The sequence below is a fragment of the Garra rufa genome, chromosome 10 (genome assembly GCF_049309525.1).
Source record: "Garra rufa chromosome 10, GarRuf1.0, whole genome shotgun sequence".
NCBI classification, from domain to species: Eukaryota; Metazoa; Chordata; class Actinopteri; order Cypriniformes; family Cyprinidae; genus Garra; species Garra rufa.
The window spans coordinates 50191802-50210646 of NC_133370.1; the positions used below are offsets into that span (position 1 = coordinate 50191802).

General features: G+C 33.8%; 1 protein-coding gene and 1 long non-coding RNA gene across 3 annotated transcripts in view; both read right to left on the reverse strand.

Moving 5' to 3' along the window:
• Positions 1-900: 900 nt before the first annotated feature.
• LOC141343719 (uncharacterized) lies at positions 901-1455 on the reverse strand. Its single transcript, XR_012356797.1, has 3 exons — positions 1288-1455; positions 1106-1209; positions 901-966 (listed from the first exon to the last, which is right to left on the reverse strand). It is a non-coding gene; the product is annotated as an uncharacterized lncRNA (long non-coding RNA).
• A 454-nt stretch (positions 1456-1909) lies between these two features.
• The window catches only part of cfap20dc (CFAP20 domain containing), a 35157-nt gene continuing 18221 nt past the window's right edge, over positions 1910-18845 (reverse strand). For both annotated transcript variants that reach the window (XM_073848139.1, XM_073848138.1), the window contains exons 12-17: positions 14388-14723; positions 10425-10595; positions 9290-9361; positions 8342-8403; positions 5574-5665; positions 1910-2022 (exon numbers count right to left, since the gene is read on the reverse strand). In XM_073848139.1, the coding sequence (XP_073704240.1) occupies positions 1910-2022; positions 5574-5665; positions 8342-8403; positions 9290-9361; positions 10425-10595; positions 14388-14723 (846 nt within the window). The remainder of the gene's footprint in view (positions 2023-5573; positions 5666-8341; positions 8404-9289; positions 9362-10424; positions 10596-14387; positions 14724-18845) is intronic.

Consider the following 18845-nt stretch of genomic DNA (forward strand, 5'->3'; position numbering starts at 1 on the left):
GAATTCAATCATCAAAAATACTTCCGATCATAAACTGAGCTCATAGAAACATCATTGGAGCTCTGGACTGCACATAATAATTCTTTATCAACATTGTCATAATAAAATAGAGGTGAATTGAAGTCAAACACTGCCATTAGTAAATACCAATACCAGTATATGAGTGCAGATTATTTAAATACCACAGAGTTAAAATATACAGTAACAAATTTCAGTAAGGCACTGAAAAGCAGAGTCAACAGCATCATCACTGTTACAAGACTGGTTTGTGCTTATTCAAGATGTGCTTCTGGTATTGGTGGCACTGTTCACAGTATCCAATGGGAACAACCCTGAGATCATGAAGCGGTCGTAAAATCAAGAAAAGGCACAATAAATAGAGGAACAATCATTTCAACAGACTTTGGTACAATGTGCTTTGCATTGAGAAATTCAAGAAAAAAGTTCTTCAAGGAGTGCATTTAAAAAGAAGTTCCAGTGTTGACCAAGTTTTAAGCAATCATAACAGTTTTTTTTTATATAAATATAGTAACTTCTATCTCTAATGAGCATCTTAATATTTCTGAACCATTCCCCACAGTGCTTTCATGCAGGGGATTTTAGCCTTTGAATCCTGCCAAATTTAACCAGCTAATTTTAACTGGTTGCTGGACATATCCGAGCTGAAAAATGGTGGAGCAGAGATAAATATTTCAGGAACTCCTGGTGGTTTTTAAATGACCCATGTGATGCTTTTGGCCATATAATGTCACCGTATTAAAAAGGAAGAGAAACGAAAAGTGCTACACGATTCACTCCAAAAGGTCCTGTGGAAAGAAAAGAACATAGTCCAGTTTAAGAACAAAAACTGAGTATATATATATATATAAAACAAAGTCACACATACTAACCTCATCTGAATTCTCTTCCCTGGCTGCATTTTGTTCTTCCATTTGTCGTAGCTCTGAATATCTATATGTAACATTACTGGAATAAAATGGTTTAAAGTTAGTTGTCACTTACTAATTTGGCAACAAACATCGATTTATAATGATTAACTTTCGTATAAATGCAACAACTTCGGTGACAGGTTTGTAAGGTTAGGTTGCACTGTCAAAACATTTACCTCTTCGGACAGCAGTATTTCCGTATGATGAAGACAGCAGCTGCTGTTGCACCAACAATAACGACCACAACAGACGCGATTACTCCTGAATGGAGTCTTACAACCTGCGAAACAACAGATCGTGGATAGTAGGTATGCAAACTGATAGAGTAGTGACTGACGCAACAAACTCAGTAACAAACCTGTTGATCATTTGGTGCTGAGGTGGGCTTCTCCAAACTTTCCGACTGTCTAGATTCGCGATATGACGAAGAGGCGAAGGCGAACTGACAAAAAATACTATGTAAAATCAAACTTAGTAACATATTTGACCAGTGGCTTAACTTGAAGGACTTTCTCGCCATTATAGATGTTTACTTCCTAGTGATTCCACCTGTCAAATGACGTAAAGGAGTAACTGGTGCCTGATTGGCCGATCGTGCGGTAAGGCGAAGACTTCCGTCAACAAAGTGAAGATTAAAAAAAACTAAATTTGTGCAAATATTCAATAATTTTAGTTTGTTTTAGATAATACTCAAACAAGTTTGAATAATAAAAAAGTTCAAATATATTGAAACAGTTGAGTTTATTTCTTGCTTACTGAAAACATTTGTCTGTTGTGAGCTCAAACATGCTTAAATGTGAATATATTACTTAAAATTAATATTATATTAGAAACAGATACAAAAAAAAAAAAAACATTTTAAATCACAATTTTCTGTTAAAATCATTAAATGTTTTGATGGACAACATGCCAAAACTTAAATCCATACATATAAATGGCAGTATTGAACAACATGGTTGTAGCTGTAGCTCATCTCAGGATCAGAGCAGTTCGTAATATTTCCCAGATAGTGGATCAAAGTAGCAGTTGAGGCAGGGGTCATACATTAAATTGAGAAACTCTTCCTCTCCACTGTTGTTTTGTAATGTAGACCCTGTGGATAGCATAGAGAGAGAGAGAGAGATAAAATAAAATAATATTTTTATATATATATATATATATATATATATATATATATATATATATATATATATATATACACACACACAGATTTTGAATGTTTTTTAAATGAGTCTCTTCTACTCACATGCATTTTTGCATTTACAGCAAAAACAATAACATTTTGAAACTATTTTCTATTTGAATATATTTTAAAATGTAATTTATTCCCATGATTTCTACGCTTCATTTTTAGGGTCATTACTCCAGTCACATGATCCTTCAGAAATCATTCTAAATTCTGATTTGCTGCTCAAAAAACATGTATTATTATTATGATGTTGAAAACAGCTGAGTCGAATTTTTCAGGTTTCTTTGACAAAACAGCATTTACCTTAAATAGAAATCTTTTATAATTTAAAACATCCTTCTTTCCATACATACATATATATATATATATATATATATATATATATATATATATATATATATATATATATATGTATACACACACACACTGCCCTCCAGTTTTGGACAATATCAGCATAAATCCTTATCATTGACCCCAAGCACACTTCCAAGCTGTGCAAATCCTATTTGGAGAAGGAACAGTCAGCTGGCATCATATCTGTCATGGAATGGCCTCCCCAATTACCCGACCTTAACCCATTTGATCTACTATGGGAGGAACTGGACCGTGGTGTCCGTAAGAAGTATCCAACTAGTGTGAATCATCGTTGGGCAATCCTTCAGGAGGCTTTGAGTAATATATCAAGTCAATGTTTGAATGAACTGACAGCTTGGATGCCCAGATTATGCAGAGCTGTAACAGCTGCTAATGGTGGATATTTTGTTGAATCGAAAAAATTTTCTATGTAATAAAATATGTTTTTGTAGTTTGTGTGGTCCATTATCAGTGCAAAATTATCACAAATTAAAAAGGATTCATGCCAATATTGCCCAAAACCCCACTTTTCTATGGCATATATACTGTATATATATATATATATATATATATATATATATATATATATATATATATATATATATATACATACTCACACTCCAAAAGTATTGGAACAGTGAGGCCAATTCCTTTATTTTTGCTGTAGATTGAAAACATTTGGGTTTAACATCAAAAGATATATAAGACAAGAAATCAACACTTCAGCTTTTATTTCCAGGTCTTTACATTGGGATCTGATACACAACTTAAAAGATAGTACCTTTCATTTGAACCCACCTGTTGCTCATGTGACCAAAATATTGGAATATGTGACTGACAGGTGTGTTTTGTAGCCCTGGTGTGTCCTAATACATGATTACTCAAACAATAAACAGCACTGAATTTCTGTGCTCAGTTTCATATTTGGGTTTTGCCTGCTTTTGTAGTTAGACGTGTAACCAACATGAAAACCATAGAGCTGTCTATGGGTGAAAAACAAGCAATTGTGAAGCTGAAAGAAAATGAAAAATCAATCAGAGCCATTGCACAAACATTGGTCATAGATAGTCCAACCATTTGAAATATCCTGAGGAAGAAAGAAACCACTGGTGTACTAAGTAACAAACCTCGAATGGATAGACCAAGCCCATGACATCAGCAACAACCTCCAGAGGGCCAAAGACTTCATGAACAAAAGTACAGAGGCTACACAAGAAGATGCAAACCACTCATTAGCAAAAAGAATAGGAAAGCCAGGCTGGAATTTGGCAGAAAGTACAGAGACTGATGAGACAAAGATTAACCTTTACCAAAGTGATGGAAAGGCTAAAGTTTGGAGCAAAAAGGATCTGAAACACAGTGGAGGCAATGTCACGGCTTGGACTTGCATGGCTTCTTCTAGGAAGGGCTCATTAATCTTCATTCATGATGTAACATATGATGGCATCATAACAGCAGCAAAATTAACTCAGATGTCTACAGAAACATTTTGTCTGCCAATTTACAGAAAGATGAAACTAAACCTATTGGGAAATTCTTCATCATGCAGCAAGACCCAAAACATAGCACCAAACAACAAAGGAGTTCATCAGGGGCAATGCATTTTACCTACACTGCCCTCCCAAAAGTCTGGAAACGCCCCTGGCAAAATGTGGTTTCATAGTGTGAATCATCTTTGGGCAATCCTTCAGGAGGCTTGGAGTAATATATCAAGTCAATGTTTAAATAAACTGACAGCTCTGATGCCCAGATTATGCAGAGCGGTAATAGCTGCTAATGGTGGATATTTTGTGTTTTGTTTGTGTTGTCCCTTATTAGTGTAAAATTATCACAAATTATAAAAGGATTCATGCCAATATTGTCCAAAACCCCACTTTTCTAGGATTTGCAACTAAATATTAAGTCTTATTCCATGGAATGTCTGGATACTGGATTCTGATTGGCTGGCAGGTATGCAGTAAAACCGTTTAATGCACAGGTAGTTCCAAGTCAGTTTAATCACCGTTCTATATTAATGCGCTGCTTTAATTGATGCACGCAAACGCACAGAGAGAGAGAGAGAGAGAGAGAGAGGTCAGAGATCGCATTGTGCTATATCACATGCTTAAATTTTGTTTAACTCAATCTGTTGCAATACTTTCGGTCACATGAGAATCGGGTGGGTTCAAACAAAAGGTGTTATCTTCTAAGATGTGTATCAGATCTAGATGTAAATTCCTGGAATTAAAAACTGAAATGCTGATTCTTGTATCATATAAATTTTTTTTTTTTTTATTTCAAACCCAAATGTTTTCAGTCTACAGGAAAAATAAAGGAGTTAGCTTCACTGTTCCAATACTTTTGGAGGGGAGTGTATATAATGACTCCAAGCTTTTGAATGTTAAATCAAAGAATCCTGAAAATGTGCTGTAACTGTTTGAAATATTAAATTATAATAATAGTAAACATGTTTCTTGAAGCAAATCAGTATATTAGAATGATTTCTGAAGGATCATGTAACACTGAAGACTGGAGTAATGATGCTAAAAATGTAGGTTTGATCACAGGAATAAATTACATTTAATGAAATATATTCAAATAGAAAGCAGTTGTTTTAAATAGTAAAAATAGTTCACAATATTACTGCTTTTTGCTGTATTTTGGATCAAATAAATGCAGGCCTGGTGAGCAAAAGATAATTAAAAAAAATTTACTGTTCAAAAACTTTTGACTGGTAGTGTATATTCCATTTAAAAAACTGATTCTAGTAAAGCCATTCCATAGCTTTTAATAGGCAATTTAACAGAAGGTTTGATTTTACCTCATATAAACTATGATAAAATATTTCTTCCTGGTCAGTAACAGTTAATATATATTGTAACAATGACTTTCAAAAACAGACCTTTCCTTTAGAAATACTCAATATCCTAAAAACCTTGTCTCACCAACAGTTTATAAGTCTTGTCACAGAAATATCACTGTGGGTTTTAGATGAAGGAATAATCAATCACGAATGTAATTGTACCAGTTCCTCTCTGTCCAAGAGAAATCTAGATCATGATTTATTTTTAGCAACAAAGGGTTGAGAATATGAGCCCAGGATGGGGATTTTGGTGTCGTACCTCTGGGTGAGACCTTGCCGTGGTCTCCTTTCCCATCTGCCATCTGTTGATTTGGATGAACTATCGGAGGGCTGAGAACATCCATCCATTCTCTACAAGAGGGTTAAAACATAGTCATTAAAATATAGTGTATAATTATTTTTGTCAGTATCTTGATGGTCCTAAATATACTTTATTCTGACTTAACCTATGAGATGTACTTTGATTATGCTGAAGCTGCATCAAAGTCCATTTTCGAATTTCCTGCTCTGTTGCAAACATGTTACCTCGTGTTGTGAATGAAAGACCCCCCTTTTGCATGTCTCTCTCTTTCATATTCTCTCATTTACATGACACTTTTCAAGGCACCATGTGGTGTTGATGGACAGGCTCCCTGGTGAGACAGGAGGGAGGTGGATGATGACCTCCCAGTGAGCTCTGCTGCAGCGGTGACAGCTAGGTGACACATGCAAGCCTCTGAGCACATGCATAACTCCTGCTTATTCATTGTCCCTGACAACCATGCTTAATTAATCAGCGAGGCGTGGCAGTGTGGGCAGCTTCCCTTGACAGCAAAAGTTCTGTGTAGGAAACTAATCGTAGTTATGCTGCGTGTACAAAAATATTAACACCTTAACACAGCTCCATAAATGATTTTTGATTGGTTAATTTATATTTAAAGGTCTAATTATAAAAAGTCTTTATGTAGAATTCGTTTTTAAATAAACAGTGTTTAATTATTACAGTGTAGGTTTTCTTTATTGCATCATGTGTATTTATTTATATACTACTACTACTACTAATAATAATGTTAATAATAATTTTATGTAATTCATTAAATATTACCAATGCAAAAATATAATTATAATAATAATTATTGTTGTTGTTTTTAATTATTGTTATTATTATTGTTAGTAATAATAATAATAATAATAATAATAATTATTATTATTATTATTATTATATTTGATTATCATGATCAGTTATTAGGACATGGCTATTATAATTAGATGTACATAAATATTATATAAACAAAAAAGTTAATAACAAACATTCATTTTTATTAAATATTTGTTGTTGTTATTATTTTAAACAATTTATATATTATAAAATATATGAAATATTAATATCTTATTTATTCATATACTTAATCATATACTGCTACTACTACTTATTATTGTTATTATTATATTAATAATAATAATAATAATAATAATAACACTCACAATAATATTATTATAGTACCACAACAGTAATAATAATAACAACAACAACAACAATAATAATAATAATAATAATAATAATAATAATAATCATAATAATTTATTATGATCATATTTTATTATCATGATCAATTATTAGAACATTGTTATTATTATTTTTAGACGTACATAAATATTATATAAACAAAATAATTAATAACAGACATTTATTATTTATTAAAGATTTATTATTATTATTATTATTATTATTATTATATTCAACATATTTCATATTTTATAATATATTATTTATTTTTATCTTATTTATGAATCTACTTATTTATATACTGCTATTACTACTTATTACTGTTATTGTTATATTATTAATAATAATACTCAGAATAATACTAATAATATTATATTATATTTTATTATCATGATCAATTATTAGAACATGGTTATTATAGATGATAAAATTTATTATTATTATATTTAACATATATTATTTTATATATTTGTATTTGTATCTTATTTATATACTTATTTTTGTTATTATATTATTATTAATAATAATAATAATAATTATTATTATTATTATTATTATTATTATTATATTATATTATATTATATTATATTATATTATTATTTACTTGTATCTTATTTTGTATACTTATTATTGTTTATTATTATTATTATTATTATTATTATTATTAATAATAGTCACAATAATATTATTATGATACCACAACAGTAATAATAATAATAATAATAATAATTATTATTATTATTATTGTTATTCATATACATATGTACTGCTACTAATACTTATTATTGTTATATTTATAATTATAACAACAATACTCACAATAATATTATTATAAGACCACAACAACAATAATAGTAATATAATAATATAAACAAAGTAGTTATTTATAATTAATAATTATTATTATATTTAATATATTTTGTGTATATATATATATATATATATATATATATTTAATTTTTTATAATAATAATAATAATAATAATAATAATAATAATATGAACAATATTATTATAATTCATAATAATTTATTATTATTATTATTATTATTATATGTAATATATTATCAAAGTCATAAACTAAGGAAAATAATGAGGTTTTGAAGTTGAAGTGCTCCGTTATGTAGACAGCCTGGCAGTTTTGTCAGAAAATGAATGGCAGCCAAATCTTTTGAAGGCTGGCATAAAATTTTGTGGAGCACACCACCTGCTCTCTTTTTATGCTTTGATGTTCAAAAGTTCTTTTTTAGTTTCCTGGAACTATTGAATAAAATTGTCAATGGAAACTTGAATGTTCAGTGCCCAAAAAGGTATCCAGTCCCTTTCACATTTTGTTACCGCTTCTCAGAAATCCAAATTATTGAACGTGCATGAGCCTGAGGGCTGACAAGAGTTCCCTTATGAACTGGGATGATAAAATTCTGAAATGACTCATTCACGTCTGAGCCTCAACACTTAAGACATTGACAAGCTTAGCATAATGGCTTAGAGTTATACCTTAAAGACTTAGAGAGGCTAAAAATACAGTATTTTCTCTCTTACCTGGGATTAGAGTGAAGAAGAGGGTTCATTTCTTTCTGATAGTGCTGGCCTTGATCCATCGGCTGTGAAGCACAGAGAGAATAAGTACTTTATATTTATAATCAGGCTCAGGGGCCATATATGCCCAACATTAGCTCCAGTCTAGTAGGAAAAATAATATGTTCTGGATAACTGCATTCCTTGCTGTAAAATAATGATTTAAGCCTTTATAGTTTGAAGAAGTGGTTCTCAACCAGTGCCTTGTGAATCAAAACTGAGTTGAAGGTCTGTTCTGATAGAGTCTAATAGAGACTCTAAATATAAAGATATAAAATCTTGCTCCAGAAGGAAGGATTCTGAACATTTTCAGTTATTTATGCATGATAAATGATTTGTTACAGTGTTGATTTGCCACGTCTTGATGTCTAATGTAAAATTTGATTCCTGAGGCAAAACAAAATGTTCTTCTCCCCTGATGGTGGCAGTATTGCTATGCTTTTTTTATCTTACGGTCCACTAATTTGCAGTTTCTCAATACCAGGCGCACCAGGCATGATTAGCAGTTGCAGCATATCTTTCTAATCAACAGACAACAACAGCATCAACAACTGATGGATAGGGTCTGATATTGAAATGCCATGGGAGTTTATTTCACTCTAATTAGTGGGTTTTTTATATAAACTGTTTGATTGCCCTTCTTTACAGGGAAACAGTTTTAATATTCACTCTATTATTTGCCTGCTAGCTACAGTTCATCCATACAAAGCACTTTGTACAACTGAGGAGCCTAATAATGAAGAAGGAATTCAGGCCTTCCTGTACTGTGCTCAAGTGTGGCAATGTGCTTGACTTCTGTAATTATAACTGTTGTTAATGTTTGTGTAGTGTGTGTGTGTGTGTGTGTGTGTGTGTGTGTGTGTGTGTGTGTGTGTGTGTGTGTGTGTGTGTGTGTGTGTTTTGTATGCCCACCAATGGAATACACTGAGTCCAGGTTGAGGTGTCATCGCTGCTTGCACTCAGACTTATGTTGCAGTGGTGAACCTGACAGAAGATAAAATAATGCTATTTACTGGTATTGTCTTTTTGTCTTGTGACATATGTGTTATATGCTCAAATTCTTTGGTATTCCAGCATTTTTGTGTATTTCAACCCTTTCCAACACTGACTGTATGATTTTGAGATCCATCTTTTCACACTGAGGACAACTGAGGGACTCATATGCAACTATTACAGAAGGTTCAAATGCTCTCTGATGCTCCAGAAATAAAAAAAAACATACATTAAGAGCCAGGGGTGAAAACTTTTGAACAGAATGGAGATGTGGAGATTTTTCTTATTTTGCCTAAATATTATATATTTTTTTCATTTAGTACCCTTCAGTATGCTACAAAAGATAGTTACATTTTTTCTCAGAAGACAAAATAAGTTAAATTTACCCTGATCTTCAAATTAAAAAAGTTTTCACCCCCCGGCGTAATCCATGATATTTGCTTCTGGAGCATCAGTGAGTGTTTAAACCTTCTGTAATAGTTGCATATGAGTCCCTTGGTTGTCTTCAGTGTGAAAAGATGGATCTTAAAATCATACAATCATTGTTGGAAAGGGTTCAAATACACAAAAATGCTGGAAAACCAAAGAACTTGTGAGACCTGAAGGATTCTTTGTAGAACAGCAGGCAGTTTAACTGTTCAGGGCAAGCGAGGGACTCATGAACAACTATCTCTAAACTAAAAAACACAGCTGTGGATCATTCAGGTAACAACACAGTTTTAACAATAAAGGGGATGTAAACTTTGGAATGGGGTCATTTTTATAAATTCAACTATTATTTTCTCTTGTGGACTATGTGTAAACATCTTTTATGTGAAATATCTTATTCAGGGCGGTACTAAATAAAAAAATAAACACATGTTGTATGATCCCTCTTATTTTGGTAAATGACTTAACATTTTGCAAATTCTCAAAGAGGGGTGTAAACTTTTGACCTCAACTGTATAATAAAATATTTGAAATATTTATAAAAAATTACTTAATAGCTGTATATAATTTCTCATATGCTTTCTTGTTTTGATATTAGGCAGAAATATGACTATGAATTTCCTACCTGTGATGCACTGAGGCCAGGGCCGCCCACATCTCCGTCTCCTTCTTCCTCCTGCTCTCTCTTCAAACTGGCCAGCATTCGCAGCTCATCTTCCTCATCCTCTTCGTCTTGACTTCTCCTCAGATCACACCTGCTGGAGCCCAAAGGTTGAACCCTCTCATCGACACTCACCTGTAAATCCCAAAAATCTCATTACTTCATCAGTGCCACTTTGTAATGAGACTGATCGTTACTGGGTATAGCTAATTAGCAAGCAATCAATCAAAGCTTGCAAGCTAATTGGCACCCCCATTAAGGCCAAGACATCAGCAGGGATGGCTGCCTGCTGCTTAGAAATCCACTTATATGAAGTCCTACCTGGATCTATGAGCAACCTTCCAGATAAGCTCAGCAAACTTCAGCAGCATCAAAGATATGTGCCATGTTTAAATGGAGGAAAGTAGTGTTATGGGGCATCCGTAATGATCCTCAGTAATTCCCACATCAAACTCCATTTAGTTAATCACCGTTTCAGACCAGCGGTGAGAGTCTGGGGTAGTTGAGCTAAATGCTTGGACCAGTTTTAGTTTATGTTTAACAAACATGTTCCAACCTCTAAGAGAGGAAAGGACACTAATGAGTTCTCTTTGATACCCCGTTGTTTCTCCTAGGCCACAATGAGATCAAATGAGAGCAAATGAAGACTTCGCTGAAGTCTGCCACTTTTTAAAGGTTTGGTTCACTCCTCAATAAAAATGTCCTAATAATTTACTCACCACCATGTCATCCAAGATGTCTTTCTTTCTTCAGGTGAAAATAAATAAAAAATTTTGAGGAAAACATTCTTTCATTGAGAGACAACAGGTTAAAGGCCCAAACTGCAGTTTCAATGCAACTTTAAAGGACACGATCCCAGACGCAGAATAAGGGTCTTATGTAGTGAAACGGTTGGTCATTTTCTAAAAAAAAACAAAAAACAAATTTAATTATATAGTTTTAACCACAAATGCTCTTCTTTCAATAGCTCTGCAATGCATGTCTACGTTTTCACGCATTACATAATCATGCTGGAAAGGTCGAAAGGTAGGGCGAAAAACTAATTTTCTAATTTTCTCCTCCAAGTATAAAATCATCCGACAATGTGTTTTTTTGTAAAGGACATTTCACTTTCTTTGTATGTTCGTTTGGGTTGGTACTTCTGCCTATGTCATGTGAGACCTTTGTGCTTAAAAAGTCTATGAATTAAATAATTTTTTTAGAAAATGGCCAATCCTTTTGCTAGATAAGAACCTTATTCATCATCTGGGATCTCGTAGACCCCTTTGAAACTGCAGTTTGGACCTTCAACCCATTGGCTCCCATTGAAATGCACTAAATGGAGAAAAATCCTGCAATGTTTTTCTCAAAAACCTTAAAGGGATAGTTCACCCAAAAATGAAAATTTGATGTTTATCTGCTTATGCCCAGGGCATCCAAGATGACCTATAGGTGACTTTGTTTCCTCAGAAAAACACAAACAAAGATTTTTTTTACAAAAACCGGTGCAGTCTGCCAGCCATATAATGGACGTTGATGGGCACCAGACCTTTAAAAGTAAACAAAAACATGCTCAGACAAATCCAAATTACACCCTGCGACTCGTGACGATACACTGATGTCCTAAGACACGAAACGATCATTTTGCGAGAAACTGAACAGTATTTATATCATTTTTTACCTTTGATACACCGCCACGTCCATCTGTCATGAACCAGAGCTTAACATCCGGCTCGTTACATGTGAACGCGCTCTGCCGTAGTATACGCAAACGCCGTAAGGGGAAATCGGTGAAAAGTCCCGGATGAGTTTGCACAAGCAAACGTAATCTTTTCGCATTAAATCGGTTGAACAATCAGGATAAGCGCAAGTAATTATCATTTTGAATAGCCGCTATACCCACAATATCTGTGCTCTGTGTAAACAATGAGTGTTGTATACATGCGACAGATCACCTCCGGCGTTTGCGTATTCTACACCAGAGCGCGTTCAAAAGAGCCGGATGCTAAACTTGTGCTCAGGACAGATGGACGTGGCTGTGTATCAAAGGTAAAAAATGATATAAATATTGTTCAGTTTCTCACAAAAACCGATTGTTTCGTGTCTTAGGACATTAATGTATTGTCACGAGCCGCAGGGTGTAATTTGGATTTGTCTGTGCATGTTTTTGTTTACTTTTAAAGGTTTGGTGCCCATCCACTCATATTATTTGGCTTGCAGACTGCACCGGTTTTCGTTAAAAATCTTTGTTTGTGTTCTGCTGAGGAAACAAAGTCACCTACATCTTTGATGCCCTGGGGGTAAGCAGATACACATCAAATTTTCATTTTTGGGTGAACTATCCCTTTAATTACTTTTTCGACTGAAGAAAGCAAGACATGAACGTCTTGGATGACACGGGGTGAGTAATCAGGAAAATATGAATATTTTTCAAAATATCTTCTTTTGAGTAGATTTTTCTTTCATGCATCTGTAGTGATAAAAGGGAAGTAGGTTATTTATGTGTTTAAACAAAACTGTACAAAATTAATTTAATGCCTTCATTTATGTTTTGCAGAAGAAAGAAATTCATACAGCTTTGGAATGTCATACAAGGTGAGTAAATGATTAAATGTACTGTACATTTTCATTTTGGAGTGAATTATCCTTTTAACAAAAATTCAATGCAATCTATATGACTGTGTAAACCAAAATATTCTGCAAAATATCTTGTTTTGTGTAGATTTTTCGTGTGTGCATCTGTAGTTATAAAGGGGAGTAAGTTATTTCTTTGTTTAAGCAAAACCGTTCAGGATTATTTTATAAAGATTCTTTTTTTTTTTCTCAAAATACCTTTATTTTATATAAAAAATAAATGAATGCAGCTTTGGAAAAACATATAAGGTGAGTAAATGATTAAATGTAAATTTTTATTTTGGGGTGAATTATCCCTTTAACAAAACTGAATTACAATGCAATGCAAATAGGGGCAGGTCTGGTCAATTGGCTTTGCATTGTAAGAATTAAATCAGTGGGTAAACAAATTAATATTGTTAAAGACAAAGGTTTTGACTGTGTGTGATGAATTATCTAATTTGTCTATTTCTATAAAGGACAAATGTACAAGACAAAGTAATTTTATTGTAATGTAACTCCTAAGCAGAGAGAGTGACCTCTGATCAATACTATACTAATTTTCTGCTGGGAGTTTCAAAAACCCCAGAAAATATGTTTTAACAATCACAAAGACAAAAGAACACTATGTCCAAGCCATTTGCAATACAATTTCCAAATGCATCAGAGATGCAAGGGCACAACCCACTCCCCTCAATTTGAATGGATTCAGATTAAAATGTCCAGCCTCTGGGGAAGATAAGAACCACACCAGTTCGGAAATTACAATAAGAACAGAGGCCCTCATAAACAAGCCACTCTGCTGGAGTGCACCAATTCAGCTGAAGTATGTGCTTGATTTGATCCCCTCTAACCCTGCATGCTTGCTATGGTTAAAAAACATTTCATCCACATGAACACAAGGCCATGTGATTTGTGTGGGTTCACTCCACAAAGCCCATTGGTTGCTACATTTTTTTGAGGGTCATTTCTATATCTTGCATAAATTGTGCTTGTACCTTTGTGCTGATTCCTACAAAGAATAGTTCACCTAAAAATTTAAATTGTCATCATTTACTTACCTTGATGCTATTTCAAACATGTATGCAGAGCACAAAAGAAGATGATTTTGAAAAATGTTGGAATCCAAACAACATTAGCCCCCATTGACAATTGCAAAAAAATCTTTTATGTTGATTTTTGCTTGCAGTTTTATTTTATTTTATTTTACCCCTTTGACTTTCATTGTATGGACAAAAACACTAAGACGAAATCCATACAGGCTTAAAAGGACATGAGGGTAATTAAATGATAATAGAATCTATTTTTTATTTCATCAAAGGAAGACAGGCTCACCTTTTGGAGGCCAGAATTCTTTAGTGAAATCTCTCGCACAGATGCTCTGTTGATAGATATCCTGGTTTCTCCATCAGGCAATGCTCTACTAGCTTCAGAGCGATCCAGTCTGCTCCCTTGTCTGGTACTAGGTGAGAGGCAGCGGGTTGGTGCTATTCGCATGGGTTCATGCCTCTTTGGTCCTTCAGAGACATGCCGGACTGTGGAGGCCTGAGTCTTAATTGGCTCAGAAGAGAACTTCGGTAGGACTGTGTATTTTTGTATTGAAGGAGGTGGCGAGGGAGCAGTGATAGAATGGACTGCACATCTATAAAGGAACTCGGTATGCGTTTCATCCTGTGAAGCAAAAAGAAGTAATTGGTGTAAGAAATAGTTTGTATGAAATAACTCAATTTTTACATTCTTTGGAGAAAGTCATGAAATGGGCGATGTGTAGTGGGTGTTGCCAGATTTTTTTAGCATGTTGCTATGCAGTTAAAGGAGTAGTTCACTTTCAGAACAAAAATTTACAGATAATGTACTCACCCCATTGTCATTCAAGATGTTCATGTCTTTCTTTCTTCAGTCGTAAAGAATGGTGTTTTTTGAGGAAAACGTTTCAGGATTTCTCTCCATATAATGGACTTCTATGGTGCCCCCGAGTTTGAACTTCCAAAATGCAGTTTAAATGCAGCTTCAAAGCGCTCTAAATGATCCCAGCCGAGGAAGAAGGGTCTTATCTAGCAAAACGATATCTTCTAAAAAAACATTTACAGCTTATATACTTTTTAATCTCAAATGCTCGTCTTGCCGAGCTAGACAAGATGAGCATTTGAGGTTAAAAAGTATATAAATTGTAATTTTATTTTTAGCAAATAACCCATCTTTTGCTACATACAACCCTTCTTTCCTCGGCTGTGATGGTTTAGAGCCCTTTGAAGCTGCATTTTGGAAGTTCAAACTTGGGGGCACCATAGAAGTCCATTACATGGAGAGAAATCCTGAAATGTTTTACTAAGAAACATAATTTCCTTACGACTGAAGAAAGAAAGACATGAACATCTTGGATGACAAGGGGGTGAGTACATTATCTGTAAATTTTGTTCTGAAAGTGAACTACTCCTTTTATAGAGTGGTTGCTTACTTGCCCTAATGCCAAAAATCATTAGGATATTAATTAAAGACCATGTTCCATGATGTTGTAAATTTCCTACCATAAATATATCAAAATCTAATTTTTGATTAGTAATAGGCATTGCTAAGAACTTCATTTGGACAACTTTAAAGGCAATTTTCTCAGTATTTAGAATTTTTGGAACCCTCAGATTCCAAATTTTCAAATAGCTGTATCTCAGCCAAATATTGTCCTATCCTAACAAACCATACATCAATGGAGAGTTTATTAAAATGTTTTTTGGATGATGTATCAATCTCAATTTCAAAAAATTGACCCTTATGACTGGTTTTGTGGTTCAGGGTCACATATTTCCAATGAGCCTATATTGCAAAAATCATGTAATAGCAGACCTGTCCTCAACAAACCACATCATTTCTCTCCTTCACAGCTATAAAACAAAGGCCTTAGATTAAAAAAAGTTCACATTTACTGAAAACTTGTTCACCCTCAGACCATACAAGATATAAAGCTACATTTCCAAAAATCTGTTCTGATGAAGAAACAGACTCATATACATCACCTGCTCACTAATGGATCCTCTGCAGTGAATGGGTGCCATCAGAATAAGAGTCCAAACAGCTGATGAAAACATTGCAATAATCCAAAAGTAATCCACACAACTCTAGTCCATTAATTACTGTCTTGTAAAGTGAAAAGCTGCGTGTTTGTAAGAAACAAAATACATCATTCAGTTGTTTTAACTTTAAACCGTTGCTTCTGGCCAAAATACAAGTCCATAATCTATAACTTCCTCCACTAAAAAAAATGAATTCTCTGTTGTCTTCTAATGTCAAAACCCAGCAACATATTTGCTTAAAACTCTTTTGGATTGCTTTTGCTTGTAAACAGTGCTTGATCAGTGCATATGTCTTGATTCAGATGAGACATGACTTTTTGACTTGAATAAACTATTTTATAAAAGGAAGTTTCGTTTTTTAGATGGAAGAAACAGTTTGAAGTAAAAAAAAAAAAGTCTTTAATGTTAAATTTGTGTATTACAAACATACAGCTTTTTGCTTCACAAGACAGTTGTATGGATTACTTATGAATTATTGTGACATTTTTATCAGCTGTTTGAACTCTCTGATGGCACCCATTCACTGCTAAATAATGCAAAATGTCTGCAAATCTCTTCTGATGAAGAAACAGACTAATCTACATCACTTGGTCACCAATGGATCCTCTTCAAGATGTAGATGAGTATGTTTCTTCAGCAAAACTTTTAAGAAATGTATCAGTACATCAGTTGCTCACCAATGGATCCTCTGCAGTGAATGGGTGCTGTCAGAATTAGAGTCCAAAAAGCTGATAAAAACATCACAACAATATTTGCAAGAAACAATACATCAGAAAGGTGTTTTTAGTGTTTTTAGTTAAAACCATTGCTTCTGGCCTAAATACCTGTCCATATTCTATAATAACGCTTCCTCCAGTAAAAAAAGTCCATCCTCTGTTGTCTTCTCACATCAAAATCAAACAACACATTTGTTTAAAACTCCTTTGGACTGCTTTCGCTTTTAAACAGCGCTTGATCAGTGCATGTCTTGATTCAGATGAGACATGACTTTTTGACTTGAGAAAGCAAATTTTTAAAAGGAAGATTAGTTTTTTAGATGGAAGCAACGGTCTGAAGTAAAAAAAAATGTCTTTAATGATGAATTTGTGTATTACAAACATACAGCTTTTTGCTTCCCAAGACAGTTGTATGGATTAGTTATGAATTATTATGATATTTTTATCAGCTGTTTGAACTCTCTGACGGCACCCATTCACTGCTAAATAATGCAAAATGTCCCCAAATCTGTTCTGATGAAGAAACAGACTCATCCACATCACTTGCTCACCAATGGATCCTCTTCAAGATGTAGATGAGTAAGTTTCTTCAGCAAAACTTTTAAGAAACTGATCAGTACATCACTTGCTCACCAATGGATCCTCTGCAGTGAATGGGAGCCATCAGAATGAGAGTCCAAACAGCTGATTAAAACATCACAACAATATTGAACAATACTTCATTCAGATGTTTTAACTTTAAACTGTTGCTTCTGGCCAAAATACCTGTCCATAATCTATAATAACGCTTCCTCCAGTAAAAAAAGTCAATCCTCTGTTGTCTTCCCACATCAAAATCCAACAACATATTTGTTTAAAACTCCCTTGGACTGCTTTCGCTTGTAAACAGTGTTTGATCAGTGCATATTTCTGTCTTGATTCAGATGAGACAACTTTTTGACTTGAGAAAGCAATTTTATAAAAAGAAGATTTGTTTTTTAGATGGAAGAAACAGTTTGAAGTAAAAAAAAAAAACATCTTTAATGTTAAATTTGTGTATTACAAACATACAGCTTTTTGCTTCACAAGTTGTATGGATTACTTATGAATTATTGTGATATTTTTATCAGCTGTTTGAACTCTCTGATGGCACCCATTCACTGCAGAGGATCCATTGGTGAGCAGGTGATGTAGTCTGTTTTTTCATCAGAACTATCTGACGGCACCCATTCACTGTTAAATAAAGCAAAATTTCTCTGTACTCTGTTGAGAGTACTTTTTTCAGAATTATTATTTTTTTTGGCATAGTTTGTCTCCCTTTCTTTTTCAAATAAACATCATTAGCGAGCATCATTAATTATGACATATCTAAATTAATAATGCCACTGCGCTGAATTATTTTTTTTTTCAGCCTGGGCAATTAACAGAAGGAAGGAAATACTTTAATATACCAAAATTCTCCCTAAAACTACAAATATTAAATGTATCAACAAACTTGTGATGGAGTCATAAAGAGAATGATGAAATCTCTTGCAACTATCTTGGAGCCACGAACGCCAACGCTGTCACAGATGAAACACATTAATAGCCACGACTCGAGACAGTCTGGCGCGGGTGGAGTAACATCAGAGTTACCTGTAATTAATCAGGGTGACACTGTGCCCAGAAAGTTGGAAAAGATAAGGTCTTTAAACTAGTGAGGCTTTGATCTGCACTAATGGTCTTAAACAGCAAGCTTCACACTAATGATGACAACCTCACTAAAAGGGCACGGCCAGCAGAGCCATCAGATCAGCCAGAGTTTTTGTCTCCTTTCTTTCCATCTTTATATCCCCTGGAGGGACCGGTTTTAATATTTCAGCTTTTTTTTTTAGTTTTTTGGATTAAAAAAAAAAGTGTCATCTCTTCTCACTATGAGAATCGCTGACATTCAATAAACACACATTAGTCTGGCGCGGCCGTATATCTATTTGCAATGAATTTATTTAAACTGGCCATTTTATCTACGGAAGTGTGTTTAGCAGTTATTA